This window comes from Phalacrocorax aristotelis, chromosome 4, assembly GCF_949628215.1.
Source record: "Phalacrocorax aristotelis chromosome 4, bGulAri2.1, whole genome shotgun sequence".
Classification (NCBI taxonomy): domain Eukaryota; kingdom Metazoa; phylum Chordata; class Aves; order Suliformes; family Phalacrocoracidae; genus Phalacrocorax; species Phalacrocorax aristotelis.
The window spans coordinates 7,071,475-7,091,406 of NC_134279.1; the positions used below are offsets into that span (position 1 = coordinate 7,071,475).

A 19,932-nucleotide genomic window follows, 5' to 3' on the forward strand; every position below is an offset into this window, starting at 1 on the left:
CTGGCTTCTTGATTTAAGACGACTCTAAAGTGTCATCCTGAATCTCATTTATCTTTTATGAAATACATAACAATACATTTCTCCCTATATATTCAGTGTAATTTTTCAGCATATTTTGAAGTATGACACTTATTTTCTGCTTTTTCTATCTTTCTTTCAAAGCCCACTGTCTGACTGAGGTGACTCATCTGACTTTCATTAAAAGGGATAGATCCTTCCAAAAGTGTTGCATTAGAACATCTTCCCAATAAGGAAGATTTCCCTAGTGTGCTGGTTTTGGCTGGGGTAGAGCTGGTTTTCTTCACAGTAGCTAGCATGGAGCTATGTCTTGGATTTGTGCTGGAACCAGTCCTGACAACCATGGGATGTTTTGGTTACCGCTGAGCGGGGCTTACACAGAGTCAAGGCCTTTTCTGTCCCTCACCCCACCCCACCAGTGAGCAGGCTGGGGGAGCACAAGGAGCTGGGAGGGGACACAGCCAGGACAGATGACCCCAGGGGTCTCCCACACCATATGGCATCATGGTCAGCACACAGAGCTGGGGGAAGAAGGAGGAAGGGGGGGGGATGTTGGGAGTGATGGCGTTTGTCTTCCCAAGTGACTGTTACGTGTGATGGAGTCCTGCTTTCCTGGAGATGCCTGAGCCCCTGCCTGCCCGTGGGAAGCAGTGAATGAACTCCTTGGTTTGCTTTGCTTGTATGAGTGGCTTTTGCTTCACCTATTAAACTATCTTTACTTTCTCACTTTTACTCTTCTGATTCTCTCCCCCATCCCACCTGGGGAGCAGTGAGCTAGTGGCTGTGGGGGGCTTAGCTGCTGGCTGGGGTTAAACCACAACAGTTCTTAGCTATAAATCTTGTGACAGAAATGATATATTTGAAGTGACTGCAGTATTTTCTCAAAATAAAGATGAAAGTTCCTTGGTATTGTCATGACCAAAATATTGTCAAGTCCTCCCAAAAAAACTAAAGAGTGAAAAATCTTGTACAGCACCATACAGCCAGAAGAATGCTAAGTTCATCCACACCTCCCTCCTCTCTTCTTACCCCTACCATCCGGAAATTCAAAGACCTTGAAGCCAGTGCAGCTCTGGTCAGAGTAATGCATACAAGAAGCATCAGGTACAAGGTCTCCTATTCCATTTGCTGCTTTCCTGCTCTTACATCTAATATTTTAAGCTATCCCAAAGCATGAAGAAAACGGTTAAAATTTTAGTTTTAACTATTAACCATTTTCAGCACATCTCATATCTAATATTTGCCAACTGAAGTAATCAAAACAACAAAATCTCAAGTCACATCTCTAAATATCATTAGACTGGCTTAAAAATCTGATTCAAATAGAACTAAGTGTGCACTAATTATTTGTGTTCTATTTCCTAAAGCTTTTAAAGTTCATATTCTCAACTTTGTCTCCATAAGGAGCTGACAACTTACATTAAAGAGGGAAGGAGAGATGGAAATCACAATGCTCCTCTTCCCAACTGTTCCCAATAGTTGGAAGAACATAAAAAAATTGAAGATATGTAGACTGCATGGCAAAAAAGCCACAAGAGCACCAAGCAAGAAAAGCACCCAATTTTTAAATGTTATATCTTCAGCAAAGATACACCATGCCATTAAGTTCTAGTCCTAGTACACAGGTTGCATAATTACACTATGTGGTGTGCTGAAGGAAGGCGAGAGAACAGAATTCAGCCCCCTTTGACTGGCATGAAGCAGCCACCAAGCCCCTCCATTTTTTTGCACAACTATTTTTCACATTTCACAGCAGAAAAATGGCCAAGTGGCCTATAATGCCTCAAGCCTCTGTTTGCTGCTCAGCACATATAAGAAGGATGGAATTGGAGAAGAGCAATCATGTTAACAAGTACAGCAGTTCCACCACACCTGGACACATTTCACTTGGCCCTAAGCATGCACCAGTTAGGCAGCTGTTTCGAGGAACTGAAGAGCTTCACTGGCAAGAAAGAACTTCCAAAACTTCCAGGGTGGTACACCAGCCTTCAGAATCATTATTCATCAGTACAAAATGCGGACGATCTTCAGTTACAAGTTTATTTCCTTAACTATGCTGCTACCATTAGCCACTTGCCAGCTTAAGTCTAGTTCATTGCTTCCTACTTAGGCAAACTCTCGGTAACTTTAGTCATAGCCGTAACTAACTCACTACCAGATGATTAACAATTAACGACGATGTGACAGGACCCTAAGTCAGCCTCTTGTTGAATAATATGAAAGCAGGACACCTCCACTTCAGCTTTGCAGCCTAACTCTCACGTTAGCGAGGCCAGAGCTCCTAAAGGATGTTATGTACACTCCGAAAAACTAACTGCTTTGTCATAGACCAGGTAACATCATAAGACGCAGAAACCTAGCCTACATTATAACACAGTTATGTTGCCTTAAATATTTTAATCTAAAAATGTATGACCTTCATATATGCAATAAAGAAGTTGTTTGGGTTTTGGGGTTTTTTTTTTTAATTTCCACTAAACAAGCAACAGCCACTTGTCCCTTGTGTTTTGTATGCATCACATTTACTATGACCTTACATCACATTTACTATGACCTTACACTGCATCATTTTGTTGCCTGGACAGTTACTCCTATGTACAAGGCTAGAAATTTGAGCAGTATAACAACTGCAAAGGAGTGGAGTAAGCATTATGATTCCTCTGCTTCTACCATGGATTATTTCAATTGCAGATATTTACTCTTTTAGCATACCCATTTCTTTTCACGTTGAAGCTTTCAGAATCGTAGCAGAAGGACAGAAATGTGGGACAAACAGTTGACCTGAGAATTCCTTGTGTTTTGCTGTTCCTTATCTCATCAACAGCAGTCCAAAAGATTTATGATCTTGTTTCTGAGACTATTTTTTAACACCACAAACTGCACAACCTATTTTTTTAAAAAGGGAGAGAGAGAAATTAGAGAAACAGAAGTTTCATTCTAGGCCTTCCTAGATCTGCAGAGCCATTTTCTAACAGTTGTGCTGAAGAACAGGCTGTTATTCTCCCTGAACTATTAAACGCAATAAAAGATGGCATCAACAATTTACAAGCAGTTTACCCCACTGCTGAACTGCAGTACAACATTAGCGATCTTGATTCTATTCTAGCCCTGAAAAGGAAATGGGAGTCCAGTGATTACAGACAGATCAGATAAGTATATCACAGAAACACCGATGCACACGCACATTTAAAAGCGCCACCACCGGAGCCAGCCCCATGGGAGATGCGGATTGTGCCTCTTGTTCTGCCAAAAGTAACCTCTCAGGTCCCGGTTTTAAAATTAAAGCACGATAATTGCCTTACACCCAAAAGTAAGCGCTCAGACATGCACATACATATGAGCAGTATTTTGGCTCATTACTCCTGAGATATCTTAAACTAAGTGATCTCAAATGTTTGATTTGTTACCATCACAGAAGAGACTGTTGTTCCACATGAGGTAGCAGCCCCTGGCTCTGTGCAGGGCCACAGGCAGCATTAGAGGGGCAATCCCCCCAGCCTCGCTGCCTCTCCCAAATGAAGGCTTTGCCATCCCTCCCAGCTCTGCTACAGCCACTTGCCAGAAGAGGCTGCTGGTACATTTGTTTCTTCACCAGTAAAAATAGTGTCACATTCGTGTATGTTTGCATGGAAGCTTGTTCCACGCAATTTGGGAATGCCTGCACCAAAACTAAAATGTATTAAATGAGAGCTTCCTTTTCCCCTCTGTGAGCTACTGCCTGGGCTTTCCAGAAGAGGGAGGCTCATTCAGCTGAACAGCAGAACATAAATCAGGCCAGCTGCAAGATCTGACTCCGATCTATACTCTCCCACTGGTCTGAAAAGACATAATCCATCATCCAAAATGCCCTCATGTCAGCTCACTGAAGTTCTGGCTCCAAACTGGAAAGGATTAGTCAAAAAAAGAAAAGGAACAAAGCACAAGAGACATCAGGAGGTGTACACACGCTTAGTTTGTTCCTTCCTCCCCCCACCCATAAACTATGCAGAGCTTTTTCCCACCACTACTCTTCACTAATTTCTCAACAGAAAATACTGATCATCTGAATTCCTGTGGAGGAAAAAAAAGGACTATATTTTGATGACGGGGTACACCCATGCACACACAGAAAAAGGCAACCATCTCACCAGGAAAGAGCCAAGCAGCAAGAAGCCCCTTTTCCACTCAGTCCTTTATTTGTGTTCTATCATTCTACTCGGGAAACTAAGCTATGATTTTCAGAGAGACTCAGGAAATCAGGCATCCAATGCCTACTATGTTTAATTTACAGGGTTTGTCCACATTTCTCCCACTGGGACCTGTGAAACAAGTATTACATCCAGCCTGCAGTCTTAGTGGGAATCTGAGGTTAATTACTTTTTCCAGTGATATTTGGCACAGGAGGGAGCCAGCTGTACATCGACAGGTACCTTGCACACATTACAGCTTCCAGAGCGAAGACGTTTCAAATACCAACTAAGTGCATCTTCTTGTGCAAACTACTTCACATTGTCCTGCCCCTCTCCCTTTGCACTGTTTGTCAGTACTGAACATTCAGACAACAAATCCTTCCAGTTAAGGATTCTCATACTCACTTTGTGCATGCTAAAGCCTTATATTTGTCGATCTGTGTGCGTTATGAGCAAGCTGATACTCATTCATTTTATTAGCATACACTATGATTTTAGGCATTAGCACCAAACACAAAATGTTACTCCAGAAGAAAAATCCCACTGCAATGCCAACAATGACCACAGACACATAACAGGGGAAATAGCAGCTGTCGGTCTTCTGCCTTTATGCCCTGTCAGTTCAACACACTCCTACTACACTGATTAATGTCAGCCCTTTCGTCGGTCCACCCGGCAGCGGCTTGCAATCACTGCTGTCATAGACTCCCAGGACAGGATCACAAGAATTATATACCAGGAAGCAATTCCAACAGAGGGAGCATGCTCCAGGCTCAAATGCCTGTGACTGTTCAAACTGAACTCTAGTTTTAGTCCCTGCTGGCATAATACCCATTTCTTTAAGGAATATGCCAACAGTTCTAGGAGGACCCTAACCTAAAAGGGATCCAGAAGTTCAGAACTCATAGCTTACAATTCATCTAAGTTAGCTTCAATTGCCTAAAAATAAAGCGTCAAATCTAAACTAATCGTCTAGGCTCTTTTTATGGTGAATGGAGAAAGACAGGCACCTCACGAAAGAAGATAAATGACTATGCTGGCTTGCTCCCTCATCCCATCAACTACAGAGGGAGCCTAGACAAACAACTTAAGCAGGACTAACTTTCAGGCAGCTAAAGTCATGTGAAAGACTCCTTCACTTGAAATCTGGATTGCTGGGTACAGGGTATTTGTGAAGAATTTCTGCACTGGGATAATTTATGGTTATCCCATTCTAAGCACTACTCTAATTATTTCTGTACTTCACAGTTGTCTCTAGGGTGATCTTAATTATGGCTTCTTCTATAAATGCTGAATATGTTATCTTAAAACTCAAAATAAATTGTCATCTGGTAATTAAAAATATTTAATTAAGTACTAAATATTGTCCTGAAAGTATAAAATACTCAAGTAATCCTCAGAGGTAAGTCTATTTAAACTGCTGCGTGTTATAAAAATAAGTGAATAATTCATGGACAACCTACATTTTGTAAGTCAGAGAAAAGAAAGTTAACAACCCTATTGGTAAAACTGGTTTTATTTCTCTTGCAATAAGTCTAGTCATGGTCAGTATTTATAGATATATAATTGCGTGTTAAAAAAAAAAAAACAAACAAAACCAAACAACAAACCAGCAACTTAAATTTCCGAAGACAACATCAAACAGGATAAGATGCATCTCAGGAACCAAGGCTTTTCTCACAGGTGTCCTAGATTTCTGTGGGGAGGCTGGTTTTATCACAGTCTAGATTTTTAAAAAAATATAAAAGGGATGCATTAGGACTACTAGTACAAAAGGGTGTGACGGGTTCTTTAAACCTTCGCTGAGCCAGTAATGAGGTTTTTCTCAGCAGCTATGTTAGTAGCTAGTAGGGGGGAGAAAAGAAAGATATTAAACCCCTCATGCCCAGCACACCTGCCTGCCTTTTGCTACCTGCTGCTGCGGGGGCAAAGCCGGGGCGTCGGGGGGCAGGCAGCGGCCGGACTCGGTGTCCCCTCGGCGCACTTTCTCCCCACGGCAGGCACCGCCGGCCGGCCCTGTCTCCCCACCGCGGGCTGCACCGGCCGCTGCCGCTCGCTGCCAGGCCGGGCCCGGCTCGGCTCGGCGGGACGGGGCGCCCCGGCGGCCGGTCCCCACGGTCCCTCCCCGAGCCTCCGCGGCTCCTCCGGGGAAGTTGCCGGCCAGCAGCCTCCTGACCCAGCCCCAGTCCCGACTTACGTGGTGCTGGCAAAGGGGGGAGGCGGGTAGTAGCCGTAGGGCTCCCGAAGGGTTTTAATGGCTCTTTGGGGTGGCGGAGGGGGCTCCGGCCCCCCATTGACGCCTCTCCAGCCGCGACGCCGGCGCTGCTGCTCCTCTTCCTCTGCCCCCTCCTCCTCCTCCTCCTCTTGCTGCTGCGAGGGGAAGGTCACTCTCCCCTGCTCCTTGCTCTTCCTGCTCTTGCTCGACATGGTCAGGGTCCCCTCAGGCGGCGGCGGCGGCTGCTCCCGCTCTCGGCCGGCCTCGTCCGGCAGCGTGTGTGGCGGGGAAGGAGGCAGGAGGAGGAGGAGGAGGAGGAAAGCCCTGCCCGGCGGGGCACAGAGCACCTGGGGAGGACAAACCCCTCACCATAAAACCACCGCCGCCCCTCCACCCTCTCCTCCTGCTGCCCCTCAGGAAGGCGGTGCGATGCGCGGGCCGGGAAGTGCCGGTGAGCGGGGAGGCGAACAAGAGACACGGCTCCCGGCGGCAGCTCTGCTCCTCTCCTCTCCCTGTCATCATCCCTCGCTAGGACGGCATCGTTACTGAGGCGGAGGGGACGAGCCGCAGCGGAGAGGAGCAGCCGCCTACCGCAGCTAGCGCTCCGGAGAGGAGGGGACGCCTCTCTCCTCCACCTCCGCCCGCCCAGCGGCCGGCTGGGCCCGGGGGGGCGGCGAGGGGGAGGCGCCCGTGCCACAGGGCCGGTACAAGTGTCCCTCAGCCGCCGCCGCTGAGGTAAATCCTTCTCCCGACGCGCCCGGTCTTCAGGTACCGGTACCGCCGCTGCCGTAGGGAGCCCTCAGGAGGTGCCCGCCGGTGCACCACGGCCCCGGTGAGGAGGGTGCCGAGCCCTTCCAACCGTGGCCGCCGCCGGGCGGGCTCCGAGGGAAGCCGGGGCTGGTGGCGCCCGAGAAGTAAGGGCGTGAGGCGGCGGGCTGCCACCAGCGAGGCACCTGGCGCTAAAATGGCCCGGGCACAGCAGCGGTGTGCAGCCCGCTCAAATCGGCGTAAAGCGCGGTCGCTATTCGGAGAAGTATTCCGCCCTACGCTGGAAACACTTAAAAGTTAAAATTTTCAGGTAAAAAGAGACTCTTTTGACTGGCTTACCACTGTCAAGCGAGTCAAGATTTCCAAAGTGTTCCAGACGTCTCTGACTGACACTTGTCTGTCTTAATTCTGTGTAATGTCAAGCTAAAAAGCAGTGGGAGGATGTCAAGACACCCATTGCATGTGATCAGAGCTAATTATACTCTATAGATGCCAGCCACAAAGATTCTTGCAGTACGGAGATGGATCGCGTCTTTTATTATTATGAGATTTTTTTTGTGCATTACGCCATAGGGAAAATTATGACAAAGCTACAATCCCATTAAAATCGAGCCAGGGTATGTGTGGTTTTATACATAGAGTATGCAGAACAGTAGGTACACAGAGACTACATGAATAGCTTTATTGTATGTATAAATCGACACCTTTGTCTACATACTGCTGAGATTCCATTTTTCTCTTGCTTTAAAATTTTCTGAAGCGTTAAGTGGCTATCGGTATAAATTTGCATGAATAATCAAGAACGCAGGTCCTACTGAAATTGAAATTAATCTAAGTTTTCCAATTACTTCAGAGAAGGTGGACTTTAAATCCAAGTATGACTGCTTAGATAGAATTGTCGCTGCCAAGCATCATTAGGTAATCTCTTAGTATAAAACACTCATTACCTCACACTGTACACTGTTTTCAGCATCAGCCATGGTTTTGCCTTTGTTGTTTTCCCTATGTGCAAAATTGGTACTCGTGAAGCACAGGAAAAGCCAAACGGGTTTCACAGAGATGATTTACTCAGCTACAGCTTTGAAGAAAGAATTGGGTTTTGTTTTCCTTAGTTTAATTAGTTTGCTTTTTGAACTATTTAGTGAAGTGGGTGTTTTATGTCTTTCATAACTGCAAAACCCCATTGAGCTTCAGTGGAGTTATGTACATGGTAGAACAAACTTTGGTCTCTAAGAAACTAATATATTGTGTAGCTACTGTAACTCTGAAGTACTTGGGGTTATTAATTTAGGACCATCTAGGTGTTTAACCTAATTATACATACTGTATCAGTATTATAGATGTTAGAGCACAGCCATGCAACAATTGGTTTGCATCAAACTTTGTATACTTGCAGGGGCCCTTTGACTTAAAAAATGATACTGCCCATATTGTATTTCTTTTTTTTAAAAAAAATCTTCTGTTATTACAGCAGGCTACAGGAATGGACTTTGAATTGCCTCTAGAATTTCCTTTGAGAACAAACCGTAAAAGTACAGCTGAAAGTAGATGAGAAATGTTCTTGCTTCCCAAATATATGCTCAGAGCAAGGCTTCCACAAATCAAGGTTTATTTTCTTTTCAGAAATAGATAAAAAGGCATTTTCCTATTGGTTCTTAGTTTCAAGAAAGTCATATTCTTGCTTTTTCTGTTGCACTTCCCATCACTAATTTGAATTATGTGTTCGGTGGGCTGTGTTTGTCATTATTTGAGTATTGTCTAAACAGAGATTGGTTTGCTCTTTCTGCAATGAAAGGAAATGACTACTATCTGTTCAGTTATCCAGGTTACTGATAATATTTGACTTGGAAGTCATCCTGGCAGAAGCCTTCGTAATACACCCCTCCATTTTGAGGGGTAAAATGATAACTCTCCAAGTAATTACAATACTATATATTACAGTACGTATTTCATGTCATGGAACTTTCACCTAAACTGCCTCTGTAGTTTGCTTCTGAGAATGCCATGTGAGACAGTGGCAAAAAAAAAGCCTTATTAAAGTCATGGTATAGTACTATAAGCGCTCTGTAGAAGGACACTTTTTATGCTATACAATACCCCTGCAACATGGACTTCTGACAAATCTGATTCCCCTCACTGCCTATGTTAGAGGGAAAAAGCCAGTCAAATTTTTCAAGGAAGTGACCATTCCTTCCTTGGTACTGAAGGAAAAGGATAACATAAGAAAAATTGACCATAACCTTTTCTCTTCCTCATCATACTGTTATAAAGCCATTAAGCCAAAATACATGGTTCCTAATGCTCATTTAGGTTAAGTGCCTTTCTCCATTCTGCCCTTCCTGCTTTACTTGCTTTCTGGTCAATTTTGGCCAGCACTCACTTGCATTTGAACTCTACAGCACAATAATGGTGAAGAAATTTCCCCCTTTGTTTATTTGAAGGAGATCCTACCTGAAAAACAGCCAGGATGGCAACAAAAGAATCCATTATCAATCTCAAATGTACTTTGTATGGTTACAGTCTTAGAAATATTTTGCACTTCTAACTGAGATGTGTAGGGAAACAATCTCAGCCACAATAAAATTATGTCTAGAAAATTTACCGCAGTTTGAAGTAGCAGGCTGCTACCAGAACACGGTATCGGGACAGGGATATGAGAACTCTTGTCTGATCAAACTTCAGCCATCTCTGCCTTACTTGACAGTAAGAATTTAAAAATCATTGCTGTGTCTTGGTGGTACGGTTGAGATTTCGAAGTGCCATATTCAGACAAATAAAATGCATGCAACTACACTTTTGAAACACCAGAACAAGCGAGAAACCTAATAGTAGTGAAATTGCACCTTCCAAATCCTGGGCATTGACGAGTATTCTCAAAAAGGGATTTCTGTTCATGAGTCATTTACACATTTTTGAGAAGTCAATAATGCCAATGTTCCAAAATAATTTTTCTTCTCAAAAATATTTAATGTTATCAGAGTATAAGATAGATGTCAACATAGCCAAGCTGCAGAAAGCAAGGGAGAAAGGATGAGGAGATTTGAAATACCAGGCAGAGCAACCCAGGGAACCTTGTGCCGTCTGTTGTTTCAGCTAGTTAAAGACTTTACAGTCAAAGGCTGCCAATCTAGTACATTTTGTGAACACTGACTTGAATTTACAAGGGTTTTGAAGTGATGTCATTTTAATTTAGAAAACCGCTTCCTGGAAGTTGCTTAGACGGGAAAATAATGAAAGGCATACTACTATAAGCATAGAGACTGAACAGACAAGCCTGAAAGATTTACAGCAAATAGTGAAATGGTGCAGGTATGATATAATATTACTGAAGGTGCTAGATTATTCTTCATGGTGTTTTTTTTTTTCTTTTTTAGGACATGAATTTAATGTCATAAATATTTCATGTTGTTTCATGTTCAGGCTGGAATTGCAGCCAGAATACGATCCCTGATTCTTTTCACCAGACTAGCTTGATCAAGACAGGATGGAACTGGATTGGAACAGGGTTTTGTTTATATGGATCAACTACTCTCTGGTGGATTTTTTCTGTCCTTCTCCAAATTAGGAGGAATACATGATTTAGATTTTGAAATTTCAATTGGTAGTATTCTTCAGCTGGGAGTGATCAAAAAAATAGCTTTTCTAAATTGAAATAAGGTATCTAGAGAACCCACAGCAATAAGTTTCCTTAAAATATTGACAAAAACATTAGTTCCATATTTCTCTTTCCCCTTTTTTTTCAACTTCTTTAAGTTAGACGTATGAATGGAGTGAAGATCTGAAATATGCAAAGAGATAGCACAGCTGGCATTCAGTACACAAAAATATCAGGAAATACATTCAGATTCTTAGACAGAACTAGCAGAGCAGTAATACCTTCCAGATCTTTGAGGCACCTAACTGAGTGGAGACGCAAATCAGTAAGACTGTGACAAGAGATGGGGGGGAAAAAAGGTCATTTAATGAATATGCTCTGCCGTTTTCTCGTACCAGAATTTCTCCATGAGGTACGTTTCAAAATTGTTAATTTGAAAATAAATTTCACCTGCTTATTGAAAATGGGATTGTGGACACTAAGGCCTTCTTGTTGAAACAAAGTGATTTAGATTTAAGAATCTGCAAGATCCAAGAAACTTCTAGTAACAATTTCCCTTGCAGAACAACCTTGTATGTCATATGATTACGCCAAATGATTATTTTCCTGCTTTATAAAAAAGTAAGAGTATCTTTTCTCAAGAGACAAAACTGTTTTTTATTTGCTTGAAGTGACGGGTGAAGAGAGGCAAAAAGACACTCGCGGTAACGCTAGAAATAGAATCCAGGTCGTGCAGTACGCTGAACCCTTCTCTAACGCGTGTGTGTACTACTTTCATGAAAATTGGGAAGTTGGTGGGAATAGCAACAGTGTAATGAAAGCAAAATTGGCCGCCTTTGCCTCATACTGGGAATTTGCCTACTTGCCAAGAACCCGGTGTTTTCAAGGACATTTAGCTCCTACATCAAGGACTTCTATGAAAGTCTAAACAGGTTAATCAGCATGAAGAAAAAAGACGGAGTGATGTGATGTCACTGATCTGTAAGCAGATCTCGGCCTCAGAACTAATATTATGGTTTAAGGCTTTTAAACGAGATGAAAAGATAAATTCCTGAGACTCGAGCCTGTAATCTCATGCACACTGTGCAGCCATTCAGGCCCATGCAACGTGAGTGGGTATGAAATACTGTCAAATTACCTACTGGAAACCAGGCCCTCAGAGCTGTGTGTTGCAGTTGTATTATGTGGTCTACTTTATGATATTAAAAGGCTACCGAAGTCTCCTGCCAATAAAACCATTAGATGGGTACCTGCTACATTTTCAAAGGTCTGCAAAATATCTGTCTAGAGAAAATGAAGATTTTTTTTTTGTATTAAGTGGCAACTGTGTAGACATTTACATATTTGCATCTGTTATTTCCGTTTTTCTAAGGCAAGCCAGGTATGTCTTTAAACAAATCCAATGTCTCTGCACACTTTTGAACAAATCCACAGGATCCTGAGCTTATGCCAATTTAGTTTTATTCCCCTCTTTTCACTCATACTAGTAGAAATTAGAAGTTAACAGAAGTGCTGCTAGGAAGGGGTCTACGGAATCAATCCCTTATCTGTACATTGCCCTGGGGACCGTATGTAGCTTATCAACTTTAAAAGGTATACTTTCCTAAGATTTGCTTCACTTATCATTTATATATAAAGGCTGGATTTTCCTCCTTAAATTAGTTTCCCAGTCCCTGTGTCAGTCAATGGTCTTCAAAACATAAACCTGAATCTTAGCCGACTGCCGAGTGCTGGCAACCATGTGATAAGTAAATTTATTGTCACAAGACAACATCTCTAACAACTCGGTTTTCTTTTTGACAGTGCTTCAAATTTGGGTGGATGAATGCAATGCACCCTACTGTCCCCTTGCTAATTGATAGAAAAATTTATCGCATGGATGTATTCTGCATCTCAACTAATGAGATTGAGAGTTGCAGTGGATGTATGGAGTGCAGAGTAGCTCTTATTTTAGCAAATTAGCAATGATTTTGGTCCTGTGCAAGTAATTAAGTCTGAATATATTTGGACACAGTTCAATCTTTCTCTAATTGGGGGAGCAGGACTCGAGTCACTGTAGGGATCAGAATAGGGGAAGCAGGACATTATGAAAATCATAGCAAGAGGCAAACAGGTCATGTGATGAATTAAAGCAGTCCACAATTATTTTTAAACCCAGAAATGACTGGATTTTTCACATTGTTTTGTGAACTGATATTGTAATATATTTTAATTTGTGGACACATTCTCCCTTGTGACACTGTAGCCGGAAGAAATTTAAACAGCAGCTTACCATTATAAAAGACAAATCTGGGTGACAAGCATGGCTCCCTGAGGAGGGGAAGATGCTTCATCCTGGTTTCCACCATTCAAAGCTCCATTGTCCAGGATGTCTGGTGATTTTGACAGAAAGTTTACCTGATTCTGTCATAGTTCAGGGCCTAATTTTCTTAAATCGCATCAGAACCCTTGGATAAATACCATCTGGTACTAACGACTTGCCATACCTCAAAGCATTAAATTCCTCTTGTTGGAAGAGCAGCAAATACCAAAGCCCAGAGTGTTGATTGAAAATGTAATCTTTCCTTCCAGGGGCTGCTGTGGAATAGGTGATGACACTCAACCACAAGTGCTAAATATTTGAGGGACAGCGACTCAACAGGTCATCCAAAACCACTTATTTGCTGTCTTGGAGGAATGGGCAACTACAAGGGGAGCAGATTAAAAGAAGATCCTGCTGAGTACTGTAGCTCTGCTGTGAGTGGGAGTACATCGTCCTGCAGGGCTCCCAAGTCATTTGTGGCCGAGTGGAAAAGTGGTTCAGTATCTTGTATGGCAAAATCATGTTTTCAGCTCTACCAAATAATTCTTACCCTTGAAATGTTTTGCTGTTCAGTGTACAGTGAAGCACTGAGCACTTTGAATATCATTGTTCCCAAGTGACCAGGAGACAATATTGGCAACTAGTGGATTAGTCTTAAGCTTCTTGGTAGTAAACCTATTATGAAGAGGCCACATCTTATCTCTGAAATAAGATGCGCGCAGAGACATTCATTAGGAGTTAATCAGAATCGATATGAGACACCCAGTGAAGCTACATACTTGTCTGATTAAAGCAGCCACAAGATGCCCACAGCCTGCTTTTGCACAGCGCACAACACATTTAACTTGTACCAAGTTCAGGTGTCCTACAAGGTCAGGGATCCCATATACATATTCTGTGTTAGGAAATGAAAAAAACTCCTACATATACTTTCGTTACTTTTGTTTTTCTGCCTTGTGTGTAAGAAAAGCCACTTTTCAGAAAAGGGAGTGAGGAAATGCCCAAGTTTCAAGCAATTGAGAGAAGCTCAATAACAGAAAGAAAGAAAAAAACCAAACAGGATGTTTCTGTGAGAAGAGGCTACACTTACTGGTAATGATCTTCAAAGTGACCAACAGAGAAGATGGGAAAGTGTGGAAAAAGGGAGACATGACAGTAGTCATAAATTATTCCCTGAAGCCCACTTAAAATACAGTGAAGATGCAATATCTTTTGCCATGAAAATTAGAGTAACTCTACTGTTGTTGGTAACAGGTAAATGTCCCATTCAATTAATGCGTGTTTTGGGGAGGAAAATGGTTGTAAAGGTTAAGGATGAAGATGGTTAAGGAAGCTCAGTGCTGCTGTCTTTCAGCAGTCCCTGCAGTACCTCGGCGTGTGTGACCAGGTGCTGACACAGAGGGATGGAGGTCAGATTTCCGACTTCACTTTCTGACTTCAGGAAAGCAAAAACCTCTAAGGATATTGTCTCTTTTTTTGGTGAGTTCAGGTCAATGGAAACGTTGCGATCACTTTCAGTGGAGTCTGAATTCCATATTTGGCTTTGAATAAACACAGCAACCCATGTTCATGAAAAGCTGGAAGAAGTTTTCCCAGGGTTTCAGAACACAGCCAAATCCAGCTGAACTAGTACCTCAGACAAATTAAGGAGAAAAAGTAAATCTCAGGAGTCCCTGATAGGTTGCATTAATTTTTAAAACACCCATGTCCTGGTTTTTAGGAGTAAACAGCAACTACAGTTGCTAGATTAAAACTCAGAAAATAAGACTGGAGATGCTAATTCAGCAGAAGAGCAGTAGAAGGCAAACTATTTTGCAATAACGTGACAGACATAAGGAAATGTCTTTCATGCAGAAAGTATTTATATGCCCATAATAGAGGTATTTCCATTTCCCCCCATGTTTTTCATTACATTGCATTACCACAGCCAGTATGTGGAAACTGCCTGCAACAATGAAGCCTTTGTCTAGAAATCCTCCCACCCCCGGTCCCTGCCAGGGTTCTAGATTCAACTAAACCATGATTTGATACCAGTAGAGAGGTCAAATAAAATTTCATCTTAATAGCAAGAAGTAAGCACTGAAAAATCGGAATACTGAGCATCAAAATTAGTCTATAAGGAAAAAGCAATACAAACAGTTTCCTGTCAGATGAAACAGCTGTTGACAGAAATATGTGCCTAACAAGTCAGAGATTTTGGAAAAGTAGGAACATGCATATTGTGGACTTTGATGTGAGCATGGAATACATTTGAAGATCTCCAAAGATTATTCATGGGCTTGTTAAAAACATACGTGTAAATATACATCCTGGGTGTGAAACAGTATGTTAAAAGCTATACAGGAGTATTTTTAAAAATTGTAAAGATAAATATGTGGCCAAAATTGGGTTCTGAAATTAATACAATTTCTTTTACATATGTAATTGTAAAAAAAAACCTAACCCGCGGTATTAGATAAAAAAAATTCAAGAGCCTCACACACTCAAACTTTCTATTTTTGAAATTATATCATAAGGCGTCAAAAGGGAGCCCTTTAACTTCTTAACAGTGGAGGCACTTTCACGTTCAAACGGGCTATTAGCTTTGTCCATTTTTGAACAGACCATTTGCAGATTCAGATAGCGCCTGACATAATTCAGCATAATTTCAGCAAACCTTTTAGCAAGAATGAATCTGTTATGTTACCCATTCTGTCTGACACTGACAAATGGAAAGGATTGGTTGCACATGAGTATGTGACTATCTGACAGAAATGGTGTCTCGGTCACACATGATTGATTGACAGAAATGTATCTTGACTTCTCTGTTCTTTCTTCTTGACCCTTTGTAATGAAGAACCTGGTATCAGATAAAAGACACCCAAAATTACATATATTTGCATTATAAAAAGGGGAGGGTGAAAATTATTGTGAGTACGAGCAAAGTTCTGAAAAGGCCAACAATGATACACTGGCTTGTCCAAAACCAGCGAGAAGATACACAGGAGAAAATGAAAAAGATTTTTAGGAGGAGGCAACAGTTTGTTTCAGTCATCTTCAGCGATGACATCACCACAGAAATGAGGTAGATATTGAGATGGAATGGAAGGAAGAAAGCATATCAGCATTTTCATCCTTTTCTCCCAGTGACACCCCCACAATTAATATGACACAGCTGATTAGATCATGAAAGGACTGCTAGACCCTTTCCTTAACAGTGTCTCCCAGTAGCCCTATTAGATTCCCCGTTGTCTGATTATGCTGAGCCAATTAAACAATCAGCATCCAGTTTTGTGGAAACCACAGACAAATTCCAGAGAAAAAGCACTATGATGTCCTTGACCTTTACAGGAACTGAAAGATCCATATGACAAACTAAAATGTTAAACCTGACTTTTCGTCCCATGAAGAAAAATAGGTGGGAAATTTTGTGTACCAAGGCACATAAAGCTTGCTGTTCCCATATAAGTTCCGTACTTATATTCCTTTGCTTTCCCATCTTTCCTCGTCCCCTACACTGCCATCCCCACACAATGGAGCAACAGCTATTAGTAGTTCTCACTGAGACATTTGGAGCCAGTTCAGGAGCAAAGCCTGGCAGAGAATACCTGTCACTGCCATGGATTCTGTCTGACTGAAACTGGGGGGAGGAGGTGGCAAGAGAAATGTTACCTGGGCGTTTTGGATCCATCCTTGCTGCGTTTTGACATGTTATTTTACTGGACTTCAGTCAAAATTGTGATTGTTCTCTTTGCCCTTTCAGCCACTCCGTGTTTTGTATAATTTGTGTCCTCTACCCTTCTCTTCCCCTTGTATTATATTCTTATATTTGTTGTCTCCCATGGTCCCTTATTGCTGTCAGATTCCTCAGATATCCCCTGCCATGCAGTGCTGAAGAAGAGAAGCTCTACCCAAGCTAGCCCGGGTGAGAAAAGAAAAATCTGCATTTTACAACATCCATTTATCATCTTTTTTCACTTATCTTGAAAGTTTTTTCCTTCTGCTTCTGATATGGATATACAGTTACTATCTCACAGAATCCCCTTGCAGGGCCTTGGAGCACAACAGTACAGAATATACAATATAATCCTAGACTATAAATATATAAACAAAATGTACCGGTCACTATAGTGCTGGTTCTGACCTTACTTTCCAGTCCTCTCCCATTGCTCTGCCTTCTGATACCTGTGTGCTGCCCAGAATATAAGATACTCTTGATGTAGGAGGGTGGACCTAACCAACATGTCTGAGATAGATGGTTTGACAAACCCTGCTTCCCAAATTATAACCAAGGTGCAAGACAGCGAAAGGAAAAGAAAGGTGAAAACCTTGCAAAATATATCACAGGCCCTCAAAAGTAAATACAATCCCGAAGGGAAACAGCAGAGAACAAGAAAACAAAAATGTTATGCCCAGGAGGTGATAAATAAATAAATAGGCAAATTACATCAAAAGAAATAATGAAAATATCTTCCTGTGGTTTCCAGTATCTAACAACACAGCAGCTCCCTTAGCCAACAATTCATTAGCATGGTAGGCGTGCATCAAAACTGCAAAGTATTGAGATGTGAATTAGAAACTTTTCTCACCTCAGAAATGAGAAGATACTCCCGTGCAGCAACAGAATATGATTCAAAAGAAGGAAGTTCAGTGGAGCACTATTGTAATGCTCTGATCAGTGCAGGCTGTTTCGTTACACCAAGTAGCCGTTTAATAGAAATATCCTCTAACATTTATTTAAAATCATAACTGATTTGTTAATACTGACGCAAAATTGTGGGGATTTGTGAATACTGTCGATTTGCTTAGCTGCTGAATTGAAGTAGAGTAGAAATAGGAGACGTAATGAGAACGGATGTCAGGAGCATTGTACACAAAACCGATTGACAGTTCAAGAGAAACAGACCCAATCAGAGCATAAACATAGCCTTAAATATTATTAAAACGGTACATTGGGTCAGTCGTGCCACTTGATTACTTTAACATTTGCAACCATATGGGACAAGGACTTGACATGAAGAATGGAATGGCTTTTGCACAGTGGACTATTCAAATTGAAAAATTGGCCAAGTGCATGACGGGCAATTTGCCTTCCTTTGAAGCATCTTGCATTTGCCAAGCAGAGTGGAGAATATTGGACTTGATGGATCGTTGGCTTAATGGAGCGTGGCAGATCCTATGTTCCTATTAAAACTGACTGCCGGAGGGCATTGTTCCAAACACAATTTTGGTATTAGGAGTAAACGTATATGTTCTTCTGAGCTCCCCTATATTAAAAAGTTACAAGTTGCCTGATTTCTGTTAAAATTTATAAATTTTATGTAGCCTGACTTTTTTTAGTGCTTCGCTCTGATTTACAGATGACCTCAGAATAACAATAATTTATTATGAGACTGAGTGAGAAGAAGAGCTGTTCTGAAATCTAAAAGGGAATAGTGGTGTTGGTGAATTCTTTTCTATGTCGCGTTTCTAGCTTGCTTTGCTAGAACAAGATCATGGGAGAGGAGGCTGGCTTCTAAATTGCCTTGTAAACAAGCAAGCAAGGTGTTAAGATTTGTGTAGCTGAGAAATGTTGTGGTCTTGTGGCACAAGAAGTACTTCTAGCTAAAATGAAGGGAATAGTCTCAGGAAACCAGAGATACAATTCAGTGATCACTGTCTTTATTATCCTTCAGCAAGTATAATGCCACAAACCTACTTAGCTCACAGCCATAAAACCTCTTCTCAGAATTAACCCAAAATTAAGAAATAAAAAACATTTAAACCTTTTTGCAGGCAAAGGTGGGGCTGGAATGGGTAAATATCTCAGAATTACATCATTCTCCACTGTCGTCTTTGTGGCAGGTCCACACCCTTACAGAAAGGGCAAGGCAGGACATCTAGTCTGGCTGCCTAGCTGCCAGTTAGCACTACAAAATCCTCTCCTTAAATTTACAGGGACCTGTCTTGAAAGTAGTTAGGTGTTTCACCTGCTTCTCTCTCCTCCTTTGTTAGAAAGCTATTGTAGAACCTTTCCTCTTTCTCCAAATGACTAATTTTCCAAGGCTGGTCCCCTGCTGAACACCATTGTTGTTGTCTAGTGACTGCGTGCGCTAACACAGAACCATACAGCTGATTTGTGCTGTCATTTTTTCAGGGCACAAGCTACAAAGCTGTCGTAGTAATAAATGCAAAGAGCCTTTAAAGTCCATCTACCTCCAAGTCATTTACATTGCAATTATTAAATTACTTCAGAGCTCGGGTGAACATCCTGCAGTGAGCAGTAACGGGAGTGAAGGAGACAGTCACGCTGCCTAACTTCTGGTATCTAATTTAAGTAACGAATTAAGAGCCTGTCTTCCTAGCTTCTTTATATATCAATGGAGAAAAGGAACAGTCGTTCTAAATGCCCACGTTAGGGAATGTAACAAGAGCTTTCCAATTTAGCCACCTATATTTGGTCCCTAAAGTCAGGTGGTGCATTGTAGTCAGGAAGGGGAAGCTCTAAAAGAAGTTGTAAATCCTTGCTCTGACAGATTGGCAACAAAATGGAGATGGGAGAATTCTAGAATTTTGTGAAACACAGAAGTGCTGAGGTCACTGTATTTTAACATGGGTTTTATGTGGTGTCATAACTGAACAAACAGAGGTCATTTATAGCTGCTAACAACTTATGATTGTGCCTTTGTCCTTTTTACTAACAAATCATATTTTAAAACCTTGAAATAGGGACAGAATTCAAGGCAGAACTGAAAGACCAAAGCAATTATTTGTGTCCAGAGCTCACTTCCCGAACGCTTGATTTCTCTTCTTAAATACATTGCCAATCATGTTTTAGTTTTTAGCAAGATAAAAAGAATTTACAACTCAAAAATGTTACTTTTGATACTTCCTTTTTCCTTGGTGC

At 41.7% G+C, this 19,932-nt stretch overlaps 1 protein-coding gene across 3 annotated transcripts in view; it reads right to left on the bottom strand.

Moving 5' to 3' along the window:
* Positions 1-6,761, bottom strand: part of TRPC3 (transient receptor potential cation channel subfamily C member 3) — a 45,138-nt gene extending 38,377 nt beyond the window's left edge. For 2 of the 3 annotated variants that reach the window (XM_075090179.1, XM_075090180.1), the window contains exon 1: positions 6,385-6,758. In XM_075090179.1, coding sequence (XP_074946280.1) covers positions 6,385-6,614 — 230 coding nt within the window. In that variant the 5' untranslated portion in view covers positions 6,615-6,758. Of the gene's footprint in view, positions 1-6,384 lie in introns of all 3 variants that reach the window. The other variant, XM_075090181.1, reaches the window with a different exon arrangement.
* Between the last annotated feature and the right edge of the window lie 13,171 nt (positions 6,762-19,932).